Source organism: Neolamprologus brichardi, chromosome 1 (assembly GCF_056152115.1).
Source record: "Neolamprologus brichardi isolate AB-2024 chromosome 1, ASM5615211v1, whole genome shotgun sequence".
NCBI lineage: Eukaryota > Metazoa > Chordata > Actinopteri > Cichliformes > Cichlidae > Neolamprologus > Neolamprologus brichardi.
The window spans coordinates 43,338,038-43,352,946 of NC_142104.1; the positions used below are offsets into that span (position 1 = coordinate 43,338,038).

General features: G+C 43.3%; 1 protein-coding gene and 1 non-coding gene across 8 annotated transcripts in view; both read left to right on the forward strand.

Moving 5' to 3' along the window:
* The window catches only part of herc1 (HECT and RLD domain containing E3 ubiquitin protein ligase family member 1), a 93,515-nt gene extending 81,064 nt beyond the window's left edge, over positions 1-12,451 (forward strand). For all 7 annotated transcript variants that reach the window (XM_087842764.1, XM_087842755.1, XM_087842801.1 and 4 more), the window contains 7 exons: positions 2,626-2,795; positions 3,578-3,743; positions 3,852-3,928; positions 5,128-5,380; positions 7,408-7,560; positions 8,882-9,187; positions 11,822-12,451. In XM_087842764.1, coding sequence (XP_087698890.1) covers positions 2,626-2,795; positions 3,578-3,743; positions 3,852-3,928; positions 5,128-5,380; positions 7,408-7,560; positions 8,882-9,187; positions 11,822-12,007 — 1,311 coding nt within the window. In that variant the 3' untranslated portion in view covers positions 12,008-12,451. The remainder of the gene's footprint in view (positions 1-2,625; positions 2,796-3,577; positions 3,744-3,851; positions 3,929-5,127; positions 5,381-7,407; positions 7,561-8,881; positions 9,188-11,821) is intronic.
* On the forward strand, positions 4,046-4,153 carry LOC118455719 (U6 spliceosomal RNA). The gene has a single exon (XR_004844246.1). It is a non-coding gene; the product is annotated as a U6 spliceosomal RNA (small nuclear RNA).
* Positions 12,452-14,909: the final 2,458 nt, after the last annotated feature.

Genomic DNA, 14,909 nt, shown 5'->3' on the forward strand with positions numbered 1-14,909 from the left:
TTAACACCCCCCTGTCTCAGTCACGCTTTGTGACTTCCTCAGCACACTGTAGAAACACTGTGTTTCAGACACACTCTGTCCTGGGGGCAGACCCTTAGTTGGTGAAATTGACCTCTCAGTAGGTTGGTGGCCCCTTTGTGGCTCTCTACGCGCTCCAGAGTCCTCCAATGGAAATGGTTGCACCGTGGTGGTCGTGGTCAATTGCAGAGAAGAATGAGGGCAGTAAGTCTTCACCCTGGAGGCTAAAAGGTCTACTTTTGCCTCAACAAACAGATCCCACAACTGGCCACAAGTAAAGGGTGTAATATTCATTCCCCCCTCTGGGGTTCCTGCCTGGAGAGAAAGTCCAGCCCCAGCATGTGTGGCTCTCGGAGACAGAAAATGAACACTAAATCATGAAAGCAGAGAGTCAGATAGGTTTAACAGTCAAGGGGCCCCTGTCTGGGCGTTTATGTAAGAGACCACTGTTGAATTGTCTATCCTGACTAATACATGCTGGCCCAGAACTGGACAAAGAAAGTTGAGAGCTTGAAACACGGCTGGGAGCTCTCAGTGAAATTCTGAAATTCAGACTCGCTCACTGATGAGGGTGAGAAACGTGGGATTACCTGTTGTGGTCATCTGACAAGTCCGAACTAGGAATTACAACCGGAGCAAAACAGCAAAAATATATTTTTGTGCGCAGGGGGGTTTGTGACAACTTAAACAGGACTTAAGGAGTGCCTCTTGGGCAGCACCAGATAGGGGAACCGGCATCTCCCTGCAGTTCTTAACTCAATCCCATAGCTAGGACTGAGACGTCTTTCTCCTGGGCGTTGGGGCCCAAAGGTGGACCTTAGCTCTAGGCTGACTGGCATGGAAGTTACCCCAGAGGCTGGGCTCTTGCTGGTGGTACACCCACATTAGCAGCAGTCGGTCCGCTCTTGGCGGTGGGAAGAGGAACAGTTAGCCTGCGAGACCAAACTGCGAACTTGGAATTTGTGTCATGTCTGGGGATGATATCACGCAAAGCTGCCGTCTGCTTCTTCCTCAGTTTAGATTCAAATGACCTGACAACAGATACTGGCTCATCCAAGTAGATAGCACTGTCCCTATCTGAGACATCAGATGTGCAACTATTATTGAAGCCATCTCTCTGTTAGGGAGCACACCACAAAGGGCACGGAGAATGTATTCCATTTTTACTTGGTTCTCATTAAGGTAAAAGTAGTTGTCTGGGGAAAACAATGGACCCAAGTTGCACCAGGTACATCGCCTGGTACGACTGTGTCATAGTGACTGAGCTCATGGCATGGGCAGCGCCCGCCTGAGAATTATAAATCTTGTCTGGCTGAGATGCAGAGCATGTACAGCTTGGATGGAAGAGATGCGGGATCAGCTGCACCATATATGTGGAATGGGGATGTCTCCGGAAATGTAAACGGTAAATTCACCAGCTACAGCCATCCCGTAGGAGGCGGGTTGGCTAAGCCAGCCTTCTTTGTGCTGTCCAGCGCTAAACTCTGTCCATAGCTGGGGATTCCCTAACCCAAGACGGTGGCTTGACAGATGTGAAGTGGTTAGCTCGGAGACAGAGTTCGGGAATACTGGAAGGCAGTTATAGTCTGTTGTCAGATTCGCTGGAAGGAAAAACTCCACAAACTGCCAGAGATTTCTAAGAAGGTGGAGTAGATGGCCTTTCCACTCTGAGCTTCTCCACTGTGTGATGAAATGTGGAAAAAACAGAGATGTTGTTTTGGCCTGCAAGCGGAGCAGCGGCGGCACACCGAGCCGACAACAGGCTCTTCTGTTCATCCGTGAGAATATCGATGAATGCCCAAGCTGATGTCCAGCACGTCATCATGTTGGTGAGCGTCCGGCTGAGGCTAGCCAGTGCTCCCACGTGGTTCATCCTCAGTCAGTCCAGATATTTGCAGAGACATCGACCAGATGCTCCTCATCTTCAGATTTGGAAAAGCTGGAACCCTAGCGAGGGTATTGCAATGCAACAGCCGTTCTAGCACTTTCTCCTTCTTTCCAGGGTCGAGCCCTGGAGCTGGCAACAACATACACAGGCTTACTTTTCCTGGTGTGGCAAGTCCCCAGTCAGACAGGCCAAACAGCACCCATTACGACGGGAGAAACAGAAGATTTCTGCTTTGCTTGCTTTGGTTTGGTACTCATGCCAAAATGCAAAGCAACAGTGCTGCACAAGGAGACTTGAAATTTCCACTCTGTGGGAAGCCCACACACCAGCTGAACAGTGGAGGCTAACACCAACGAGGCAGTTAAACTGACTTCATGCCAGCAGACAGCAGCACTAACTATCAGTAGCTAGCCCAACTCGGCATCCCCTCAGTTTTTACGCTGAGGTGAAAACTGCAGGATCAATGTGATTACAGAAGTCTATATGTGCAGGGTTGTATATGTGTCATCACAGGGCACGAATAGAGGTTAAGGCACAACATGCAGGGGCGTGATATCCCAAACTATAAGTGTTGTATGGACTGAAAGGGGACTAACGATGTTATATCTTAATTGGAAAGAGTTTTTTCTTCCCTATAGTTTAGACGTTGCACAAATGTAGGGAAAACATTTGGGGCTCCTCTTCATTAGTAAATACTAAATGTCATTTTAATTCTGCAGAGCTGTACCTCCCATTACAACGCCGGTACCTGGGGAATCGTCCAGGGCCAGTTAAGGCCCCTATTGGCTCCCAGAGTGTATACGCTGCCTATGGTGCGGTCGATAGGCAAGACCATGGTGCAGGGCAAGAACTACGGTCCCCAGATCACTGTCAAACGGATCTCCACACGGTCAGTACTCAGCACCGTTTGTTTGGTAACTATTTTTAGCCTGCAGTTTTGGTCAGAGGTTTCCATACACTCACCACTGGTATGAATGTTTTAGAGGTTTTAATGGTTGTTTTAAACTGTTCCAGCGTGGAATTGTTGTACTGCATAAAAAAATAGATGCATAACTACTTCATCAGCTACTGATGTTATAAATAGGGATGCACCGATACCGATACTGGTATCGGGTATCGGGGCCGATACTGTAAAATGTGTGTGTACTCATACTCGTAAAAGTTAACCGATACCATGAACCGATACCAACTTATTTCATTAATCAGAGGGTGGCTTGTCATTTTTGTTGTAGTTTTTTAGATTGGCCACTAGGGGGACATCCCCTAGAGACAGTGCCAATAGTTCAGTGATATTCTGTTAAATTACAATGTGGAGACTCTGCAATAATTTAACAGAAGTGCTTATTTTTCACTTGAAATTTTTTTGTGGTCATTTTTATTAAGATATTATTTATTATCGGCAGAGAATAAAATAAAACCTGTTTTCCAATTCATTGCATTTGTGTGTGTGTGTGTGTGTGTGTGTGTGTGTGTGTGTGTGTGTGTGGTAGAAGTATCGTTTTTTGTACTCTGTATCGGCAAGTACTCAGATCCAAGTATCGGTATCGTATCGGTTTGAAAAAATTGGTATCGTTGCATCCCTAGTTATAAATATAACTTTGTGCTTAAAGGCAAACTTAAATCCCCTTCTTCCTTTTCACTTTGGTTTTCCATCACATTTGAACTCTGCAGAGGTCGGAAGTGTAAACCAATCTTTGTACAGATTGCTCGGCAAGTTGTAAAGTTGAATGCTTCAGATCTCCGACTTCCCTCAAGAGCCTGGAAGGTCAAACTAGTTGGAGAAGGTGCTGACGATGCAGGAGGGGTCTTTGATGACACCATCACAGAGATGTGTCAGGTATGTAAACATCTGGACTTGTTAGAACACATTTTATTCCAGCTGTTTACTGGATGTCTGATGTACTAGAGCTACTACTTCTTCACTGTCGTGTATATCTATCCATAGGAGTTGGAGACAGGAGTTGTAGACCTGCTCATCCCGTCTCCCAATGCCACAGCAGAGGTTGGCTACAACAGAGACAGGTGAGAAGACCTTAATGAAACATGCAGGTCAGTTAATGTGTTGGAAGTTGTAGGACTTTAAGAGAGTAACTAATCCTGTGTTTGAAATAAAAGAAAGACATTTCTTTGATGGCTTTGGTGCTTTCTTTGGCAAGCGCGTGCGCTAAATTGGATATGATACAGGGAAGATTAGCACGGCCTCTGCGCAAGGATGACACGTACATTCGTGAAGCGTTCCACATTTTTCAGCGGAGGCTTCAAGAGAGAACGAGGTACAAACCATGTCTGCCGTCTATTATATTGGGGAACGTTCGGTTGCTAGCAAACGAGACGGACGAGCTAACAGCGCTGACACGGAGTCAGAGGGAATATCGTGAGTGTAGCTTGATGTGTTTCACCGAATCACGGATGCACCAGGGTATTCCCGATGGCAGTGGACAGTGTGGCTTCCACACTGTTCGGGCGGACAGGGACAGCGCCACAAGCGGTAAGCAGAAAGGAAGAGGGCTTGCTGTTCTTGTTAACAAACGGTGCTCACATAACAATCAAAGACTCGGGCCGGATTATTTGATCAGGGAATTTACCCTTGTAATGTTGGTGGCTGTTTACGACACTGCAGTGAATGCTCAGCCACCTGCAGCCGTACCTGTAGTCAGCCTGAAATCCAGAGCTGCACCACTCCCTCAGGATTTTTTACGAGTCTGTTGTGGCCAGACCCTCTATGCTGTTGCATTCTGGGACAGCATGCCAACAGACTCAGTCAACTGCTCGGCAAGGCCAGTAATGTTGTGGGGATGGAGCTGGACTCTCTTAGGGTGTTTCTGACAGGTGGCTGTTGTCCAAGATAAGGACAGTGATGGACAGTACCTCCCACACACTGCATGACTTGCTAGCTAGTCACAGGAGCATGGACTGAGACAGGAAATCATTCCTGCCTGTGGAACTCCTCCATCTACACACTGCAACAATTACACCCTTTGCACACGCTCTACAGTAAAATAACAAATGACAAAGTTTCACAGGTTAGAGTCAAATGTCAATTATATACATTTCACCTCTATAATATTCTTGATATTTATAATTGAGCGATTTGTATGTGTGTATATTGTGCTATTTCTTAAATGTGTTAACTTATGTGTTACTGTTATTGCCTTGGAGCAACTGAAACCCACATAGTTTCCTTATGGATTATTAAAGTACTCTGATTCTGATTTTGATAGATTCCTCCTCAACCCGTCAGCATGCCTGGATGAGCACATGCTCCAGTTTAAATTCTTAGGTATTCTTATGGGGGTAGCCATCCGCACCAAGAAGCCCCTGGATCTGCACTTGGCTCCTTTGGTTTGGAAACAGTTGTGCTGCATCCCCTTGTTGCTGGAGGACCTGGAGGAAGTGGACCTGCTCTATGTGCAGACACTCAAAAGCATTCTTCACATTGAAGACAGCGGCATCACGGAGGATAATTTCCATGAGGTTAGAAAAGCATTTTGATTGTATGTTCGTGTGAGGATTATACTTAGACTTTTAAATATTGAAACCACACTAAAGCAAGCCACCAGCCACAAACACATTCATTCATTCAGCAGTGTTACAGTGTTAACTGGGGCTGTTTAATGGAACATTAAATTCAATGTTTGGTTCATTTTTAGAGCAACAGAGAAAAAGCAGATGTCTACATTTAAGAACAGTTGAAATATGAAAGAAAACCTGTGTAATGTTACTTTGCTTGAGATAGGCTTACCTGGGTCCAACCTGGAATTAGGCCGGGGGAGCGGCTACATTGGCAAAGCGGGCTGGGTATCGTCTAACGTTGGGCAATATCTAAAGTTTTTCCAACTGACATTCGACTTTCTGATGGGCAGAGCAATATATAGTTATGTTCAGTAGGGCTGCCACGATTAGTCGACTAGTCACGATTACGTCAACTATCAAAATCGTCGACGACTGATTTAATAGTCGACGCGTCGTTTGAAGCTTTGTAAGATCCCAAAAGACGCAGGAATAAGTAGTAGGATTTAAGAGTGTAATAACGGACTAAAACAGAAGATGGCAGCACTGCATGTACAAGGATGCCAGCTGCCGTTAAACCCCGAAGAAGAAGAAGCTCTGTCCCAGAATTCATAGCGCAGCCCAGCTCAGTTTCCAACAATGGCGGCAGCTAGTTAGTTTTAATATTACTCTTATTATTCTTTCTGGGTCACAAAATAAACGTTTAACATATTTTCAGGCGAGAATGTAGCTGTGTAAACCTCAAATATCTGCTCAGTTTATCAAGACACCACATATTTTCAAAAGCGCTCCGACGTTTTCGGAGACGTCTCTTACCCACTAGCTCGATAGCTAGCCGGGGGCTAGGCTAACTAGAGCCGTGAGAACACCGGACTCCCGGCTAATCGTTTTCAAGCCCTCCGCCGTCTTTCGCTACTCAGGTTAAATATATATAAGTCACTTAGATAACTTAAAAATGTTATTGTTTGGCTTTTTTTAGTATTTTATTTGTTCCTGAGTAAATCGGTTTGCCTGAGATTAAAGTTATAGTTTTCACACAGCTGAATAAATGTCAAGCAGATTAAACTCCATCAAAACAATCTGCAAATGTCATTAAAATTTAATAAACTATCATCTTGTCTTTATTTTTAGTTAGCACATACCTTAAACACTTAAAGCTGTAAGCTAATGATAGTTATATAAGAGCAGATGCTGCTGGTGCAATAAGCTGTACGTTTTACGTCCAAAGGATGATGATCTGATTAGTCGACTATCAAAATAATCGTTTGTGGCAGCCCTAATGCACAGACTGATTTGTGCTTTTAGGCTTTATAGGGTAAAAGGTAAAGACCCTACAGTAATATAGAGAAAGCCCAACAATCAAAAGACCCCCTATGAGCAAGCACTTGGCGAAAGTGGGAAGAAAAAATGCCCTTTTAACAGGAAGAAACCTCCAGCAGGCTCAGGGAGGAGGAGCCAGTTGGGGGTGAGGAGAGGAATACTGAAGAAAAGACGCGCTGTAGATGAGCTCATTTCTGCCACATGAGCTTTCATGCGTTGGATGAAATGAATAAATGAACAGAACAATGAACTTTTATAGAAAACCTTATGGTGGCCTTTATTTACCATGTCTGCAGAAGTTATTGACTTGTATTTTATGCTTTGTTTGTCTTTCTAATGCATTCTCTTTGATAATATAATTCTCATATTCTAGTACAAAGCCTCATTTTGATCCTCTTCTTTTAGGCCATGGACATAACTGGTTTTTAACTACGCGTTCATATAGAAAAACTGCAGTTTGTCTTATCAAACTCAGATCTGGGGACAAAGATTAATTGTCACTGATCCACAGGGCCCAAGGTTTATTATTTAGGATTAGAGATGTGGAGATTTTAGGTATATTTTTAAATCATTAATGTAATTCCATCAGAGGTCCTTTCTTTATGAAGTGAAGTTCTCTAACCTCCGTGAGCTCTTTGCCAGTACTCATAGTTTTTGTGTTTGTTTTGCAGATGATTCCTCTGGATTCCTTTGTCGGGCAGAGTGCAGATGGTAAAATGGTCCCCATTATCCCAGGAGGGAACAGCATCCCTCTCACCTTCTCCAACAGGAAGGAATATGTGGAAAGAGCTATTGAGTACAGACTGCATGAAATCGACCGTCAGGTACAGAAAAGGCCTTTACACACCAGACATGTCAAATCCATGCGAATATTTTGTGTGTTAAAAATATTTTTCGGACTCACCTCTTCAGTACAACAGCACAAACTAAACAGATCTGACCAATCAGATCACTGCCTTGGGCAACAAATGCAATTTTAAGTCAAATCATGTAATGCCATCTGTCACGGTCTGTGGAGACAGGCCGTGCGGTGGTGTGTGTGATGGACCCAGGTGCGTACACAAGTGAGTAGACGGGAGTGAACTTAACAGAAAGCGAGCCTTTATTATGGCTGAAGACAAAGTGTACAAACACAGCAGGGATAGGTGACTAAACTAGACTATAACTAAACTGGGAAAACTAGTAAGTAAACCTAAATGCAGTGAACAAAGAACACCAGACTCTTTCAAAATAAAACAGGAAATCCAGAGACATGAAGATAAATCATGACATGATCTTAACATAACCACACAGACATGAAACATGACAGGTAGACGCACGAATCAGGGAGACTGAGTACAGGAGGAGGTGACAGAAACAACTAAGAAATGAAGGACTAAATAGCACCTAGAAATTAACTCGATCAAAAATGGATACAAAACACTGGGCCACATGACCCAGCCCATGACAGTATAGAAATAGTAAAATGTTTCTATTTTACCTCAGATTGGATGGAGTCAGATTCTCAGTGTTTTATGTTTCCTGTTTAGAAACATCAGGACGAGCTCGTCGATGTCGACTCTTTTCACAGTGGGGTTTTTTGAGGATCATTTTTACTTTCAGCGTGTGTATACATTACACCGCATGTTTCTGTTTGGAAAATTTGCAAAATAAAGGGGAAAAAAAGGATGACTAGTACAACATAAACTCTTTTTCTTTTCTTTTTTTTAAAAAACAAACAAATATGTGTTTATTAAAAACATGGATTCACTTCAAAGTCATAAAAAAGAAGTGCGTGTGGAAGTGTATTAAACCTGTGTCGGGTCAAAGACCCACTTATTGGCCATAGCTGTAAATAAAGACTTCGGATAGACGTCCGGGAAGCATTTTGACTGGACTTTCCTTTGGAGTTTATTTGGGTCATATTAAATTGAATTGAACTTGTACGTCTTGGTCATACTGCTTAAGGACGTCTCAGTCACCAGTTGTTAGCCACTGAGCATTCACAGGGGGATGTATGGATGATCCAGATACAGGACCACAGTGTTTGTCTGCTGTTTCAACATGGAAACCTTAATAACAGCAAGCTGTGAGCAGGAAACAAACAAACGTCTCTTTAGCTGATCTGACCGTTAGATAAAAGTCTTCTCCTGTGGGCTCTTCCAGGTGGCAGCAGTGCGTGAGGGCATGTCGTGGATCGTGCCGGTGCCGCTGCTGTCCCTGCTCACTGCCAAGCAGCTGGAGCAGATGGTTTGTGGCATGCCGGAGATCTGCTGCGATGTGCTCAAGAAGGTGGTGCGCTACAGAGAGGTGGATGAACAGCACTCCTTGGTGCAGTGGTTTTGGCAGACCCTGGAGGAGTTCTCCAACGAGGAGCGTGTCCTCTTCATGCGCTTTGTCTCAGGTCGCTCGAGGCTCCCTGCTAACACGGCTGATATCTCCCAGAGGTTTCAGATCATGAAGGTGGACAGGGTAAGTGAAGCAGGGCACTGTCATCATGAAAAATGCCCAATTATTTTCCTTAAATTCCTGGGGAATCTTAGTGATATTTAGGATGGTTTATCTGCAATGAGCTGAGCAGGTAAAATAACCTTTCTCTGGATAAGGAAGAGACAGAGGACCTCAGTCTATGTCAATCTGGGGCATTTTGGTTCTTTTGGTTCTCGCATCTTCAATGGACCGCTGCGTAACTCAGGACACTATTAGAAAACTATCGCTATGAGTGTACAATAACATATTTTTGCATTTCCTAGCAGTGGGAATGCTGAAGTGTTTAAAAACATTTGAAATAGTCAAAGCTGAACTTCCTGAATGAGCTTAATTTAATTAGATTACCAAATTATCAGCCAACGTTAGTGTAAAAAGTAGAAGCACAGAATTGAAAAATGGGCTAAATAAAACCAAAAAATCCATCATTTTACTCTAAAATAACAGCCACTGGTGTCTGCTTTCATCCCCGGTTATTGTGATAGATATTTGTCTCTCATAAATGTCCCCAAAGCGCTGCCTCCTCCGTCCAACTCTCCCACAGGGAACAATGTTAAAACAGTTAAAACTACACTGTCACGACATCCACATACTAAACTCTACAGATGGGAAAATAAAGAATTTGTAGACTAGGAGTTGTTGGTGCTCACGGTGAAAGAATTTTTCTCTTAGGAAACATTTCAGAGACAAATTTCTGTCTGTTTAAACCTGAAGCTGACAGAAGTCTGGGTCACATGACAAGAGTCACTATAGCAACCGGTCCTCACACCTGCATCCTGATGGCGCTCTCTCATCCAGCCAAGATTCATCTCAAATTCTATCTTTTAGCTGCTGCTGTGTCCACAGTTTTTACTCTCCAGCCTTTATCTTAATCTTCAAACGTAGGACGGTTCGTCTTCAGCCTCACAAACCGACTCTGCCTTCAGGCTCGGGCTCATAGTAGCCCTGGCCTGCATCGTAATTAGTGAATTAATTAAAAAAACAACACGGTGCTTCAGAAACACTGTGCCGAGGCTTAGTTCATCAGCACATCACTCCTTTAGTACCTGATTCATTGCTTTATAAGGAAGTGAATCACTGGCAGGATGTGTGGTGCGTTTTCATGGAGCTGCTGTGACATTGAGATGTGGAGTCAGCAACAAAAAGATGTTCTGCCTATTCCTAAATAAAAACCTCTTTAATAAGGAGTTCTACCCACAGGTCTGAACTGTACATATATAGTGATAGAATTATAAGCATCACTAATCTGGGAGTTAAACGGAGGCAGATCTTAAACTTCAGAGCTTTCGTAGGGTCCAGCTTTTTTTAATTTGAGGCAATTAGGCAAAATAAAGCCCAATTTATCAAAGCAGCTTTTTCAGACAGTAATCTATGCCTTTGTTACATCCAGGCTGGGTTATTGTAACGCACTTTATTGTGATGCAGTTCGTCTTTTAACTGGAACAAAAAAGTCTGAGCACATTACCTCCATTCTAATTTCACTCCACCAGCTACCTGGATGTTTTAGTTCTTTTATTTGTTTTTAAATCTCTAAATGGCCCTTACCTCTTGGAGCTACTACAGCCATACACACCTGCCCGCTTCCTTACGTCCGCCAATCAGCAGCTCCTTAAGGTACCAAAAGTATAAATTTAGAGGTGCTTTTGAGGAGGCTGCTCAAAGGGGCTGCAGCTGCCCCTTTGAGCAATTTTATTAAATTAAATTTTATTTTATTTGTTTATGCTATTTGTTTATGTACAGCACTTTGTGAACCCTTTATGTTGGTATGGTATTATATTTTGGTCACTGGTGAAATACATAATCAAGCAGAGGCCTCACAGTCCCAGCCGATTATAAGATTGTGTTGTACATTATTATATAGTCTTTTTTATGAATAAAAAATATCAAGACGTCACAGGTTCTGTAGAGTTGACAGTCGCAATAAAGCAGTTCATTTAATTTTTAGATTCAAGCTGCGCTTCATATTTTTGGCCACCAGAGAGGACGGTGCTGAAAAGCTTCGAGTCATGAAGTTTCATCTGTCCATTAACCATCTTAATTCTACTATTCACAGAGCAACAGACTGTCCATCATAAACATATTTAAGCGACGTTATCTTGAATCTGTGCCACACCTGCACAGAGACACTAAATATCTTGCTTGTCGTGTGGGCTACAAGTAGACCAGAGTCAGTGCAATCAAACACACCTGCCTGCAGTTCATACAACCCCATCAAACCACTGCCAACTAGTGCCCACTCCCCACATGGAGAAGAGGTTATCTAGGCAACATTATGTTACACCAGGGTATTTAAAAGCAGAGCAGACTGGGAGGCGGAGCCTTGAGCTTTCACGTCCGTCTTCTGTGTCATCACCACCATTTTTTGATAAAGCTGGGATGACGTGAATCCTTCTCATGATGCATGACCACTTGCATGTTTCTTCTTCACTCACATTCACTCACTTTCCATTCAATCATTAGTGTACTGTTGTTTGTTCTTTACCTTATTATAAAGGCCTTGAGGCGACTGTTGTTGTGATTTGGTACCAACTGAATGTAGAAGAAGAGAGCAGCGTTTGGCCACAGAATGAAACTGTATGAGGTTTAAGTAATTTTGAATTTGTTGTGTGTCCTCCACAGCCCTACGACAGCTTGCCCACCTCTCAGACATGTTTCTTCCAGCTGCGCTTGCCTCCGTACTCGAGCCAGGCTGTCATGGCTGAGAGGCTGCGCTACGCCATCAATAACTGCCGCTCCATCGACATGGACAACTACATGCTCTCCCGAAACGTGGACAATGCCGAGGGCTCTGACACTGACTACTGATCCAAGCGGTTCCACACACGCACACAAATCGGCAGAAATGAGCAGGAACAGCCAGTATTATCCAAACCGCACCGTCATAGGAAACTCTTAAGCAGATGGGCCATTTTCTAATCTATTTTATGTCGATTAAACAGCACAACTTTTCATTTCTCTTTGTGGTTTATTAGCAGTTTTTATTGACACAAATTCAAACGAGAAATGCATTTAGTGTTTTATTATCTTTTTTTTTTGTGCACATCCCATTTTCAGGGTTTCTGAATGGAGATCTGTTTATTTGTTTGGAAATGTGTATAGAACATTATCAAGCAAGCTGTGGAGAAAGAAACACATTGTACATTGTGTAAAATGCTACATTAGGGAAAATGTCATATTTATTGTTTTCATTGCCTATGCCAAGTTTCCCAAACCATATAAAAGACCTGACAATAAATGCTGCATAATTGATTTGTTCTGTTGCTGGAGTTTTTCCATGGTAAAAAGAAAAACCCTTCATCATAAACAGATTAATTTATGTGAGAAGTACAAAATACCACAAATGCCACTGTTTGACAGGAGGAAAAAAAATAGTAATCAGGGGGAAAAACGACCGGAGCAGGTGAACAGATTCTCGTGACACGGCGCTTTGGGAAGTCCCTCCTTCCCATTTCCTTATTTTTTTGCATATTAGTCATATTTTCATTATTTCGATCAAACAAATGTTAATGTCGAACATAGATGTCCCTAGTAAATACAACATGCAGCTTTTAGTTGATTCCATTTATTACACAAAACAGCCGTAACAAATGTTAACTCAGTCAATCTAAAATGAAATCTTCACTTTAAAAATGCAGAGTTTTTACTGCAGTTATCTTTATGTGATAGTAAAATGTTTTGATGATCTGAAACAAAGTGAAAAATATGCGAGAACTCAGAAAGGTCTTGATGCAGGCTCAATAATCCAGGTAAGGAAATCCCAAAAGGTTGAGTCTGTTCATCTGGACGTTTCAGTGGGAGAAACGTTTCATCGCTCATCCAGGTGACTTCTTTGGTCTCAGCTGACTGCAGGTTTCCCCGAAATTGAATTGAAACCAGACCTAGTTTTATTCTTGAGATCATCTTCTGCTGGTCTAACAGCACAGGTATACACGGAGCTAGTCTTCTGTAGTTCAACAACCAAATCTGTGAGATTAATATCCTTTTTTATCCACGTTTAAACTGAAATATCATCATGCATCATTATGCCTTTGGATCACTTTTCTAAGGGTAAATGGAAAATGGCCTGCATTTGTATAGCGCTTTACTTAGTCCCGAAGGACCCCAAAGCACTTTACACTACATTCATCCACACATTCACACACTGGTGATGGCAGCTACATTGTAGCCACAGCCTCCCTGGGGCGCACTGACAGAGGCGAGGCTGCCAGACACTGGCGCCACCGGGCCCTCTGACCACCATCAGTAGGCAAACGTGACCGATCTTGATGAAACTTTGCATAAAGAAAATTAAATACATAAAGCACATATAAAAAATATTTTATACAAATTCCACAATATATTTGTGCATTTGACAGGTCAGCTGAGTACAGAATGGGATGTCAGATTAGAAAGTTAATAATATAAACATGCACATATTTGCATGCACTCACTGAGGGCAGGCAAACTGATGATAATGACAGTGAGGAAGAGCAGAACCCAGAAACAGTTTTGAGGTGCTGTTAGGAGGTCAGGGGTCAGTTCAAGGTAAGATCTGTGTGTTGGTGTATTTGTGTTAGGAACAAATCTTGTCAGAAATACATGCGCCTGAATTGTATTGACAAAAGCATTTAGAGCTGCAAAGTATTGTTCGCTCTGATTTTCTTTCCTGTGCAGGTTCCCAAAAGATAAAATTAGAAGTTTAGTGAAATGAGTAGTCTGCAACCCTCATTCTTAAATCAGACTTTGACTAGACAGACAACTTGTTTAAATCATAGTACCGATCCCATCAGTTTTTACATTTGTTGGGATTTATTTCTCAAGTTTTATTTTTTACTTGGCCTGTAGTTGTATAGCGATGTCATTTACCATAAAATGAACCCAACACATTTTAAAGTCACTTTTTACAGCAGAACTTTACAAAAACAATTTTCCATATTCTCCAGAATTCTGTTGTTCATGTTAGGCATGTTAATCATGAACATCACACACAGTACCAGGTCTTTCCAGTGGTGCCAAAACCTGGACGTTATGCTGGAGCCCCAACCTGCGCATCCAGTTTAGGCGCTGGCTCCGATGGTGTCCTGTCTGTACCTATCGGCTGCCTCCGGAGTCCCACAGGCTAACCAAGCCCGGTAGGTTGGTTACCACCACGACAGGCACCAACTACCTTGCGGCCGCAGCTCCGTGCAGCAGCTTCGGCAATGGAGGTGCTGAACACGGTCCATTCGGACTCAATGCCCCCAGTCTCCTTCGTAATGCTGTTGAAGCTCTGCCGGAGGTGTGCGTTGAAGATGTCGCGGACTGGGGCCTCTGCTAGACGTTCCCAGCACACCCTCACTACGTTTGGGTCCTGATCCAACTCACCACCAGGTGATGATCAGTTGACAGCTCAGCCCCTCTCTTTACCCGAGTGTCCAAATCATATGGCCTCAGGTCTGGTGATACGATTACAAAATCCATCATCGACCTGCGGCCTAGAGTGTCCTGGTGCCACGTACACTTATGGACACTCTTATGTTCGAACATGGTGTTCGTTATGGCCAAACTGTGATTTGCACAGAAGTCCAATAACAAAACACCGCTCGGGTTCAGATCCAGGAGGCCGTTCCTCCCAGTCACGCCCTTCCAGGTCTCACTGTCGTTGCCCACATGAGCATTGAAGTCTCCCAGTAGGACAACAGAGTCCCCAGGGGCAGCACCCTCCAGTGCCCCACCCAGGGACTCCAAG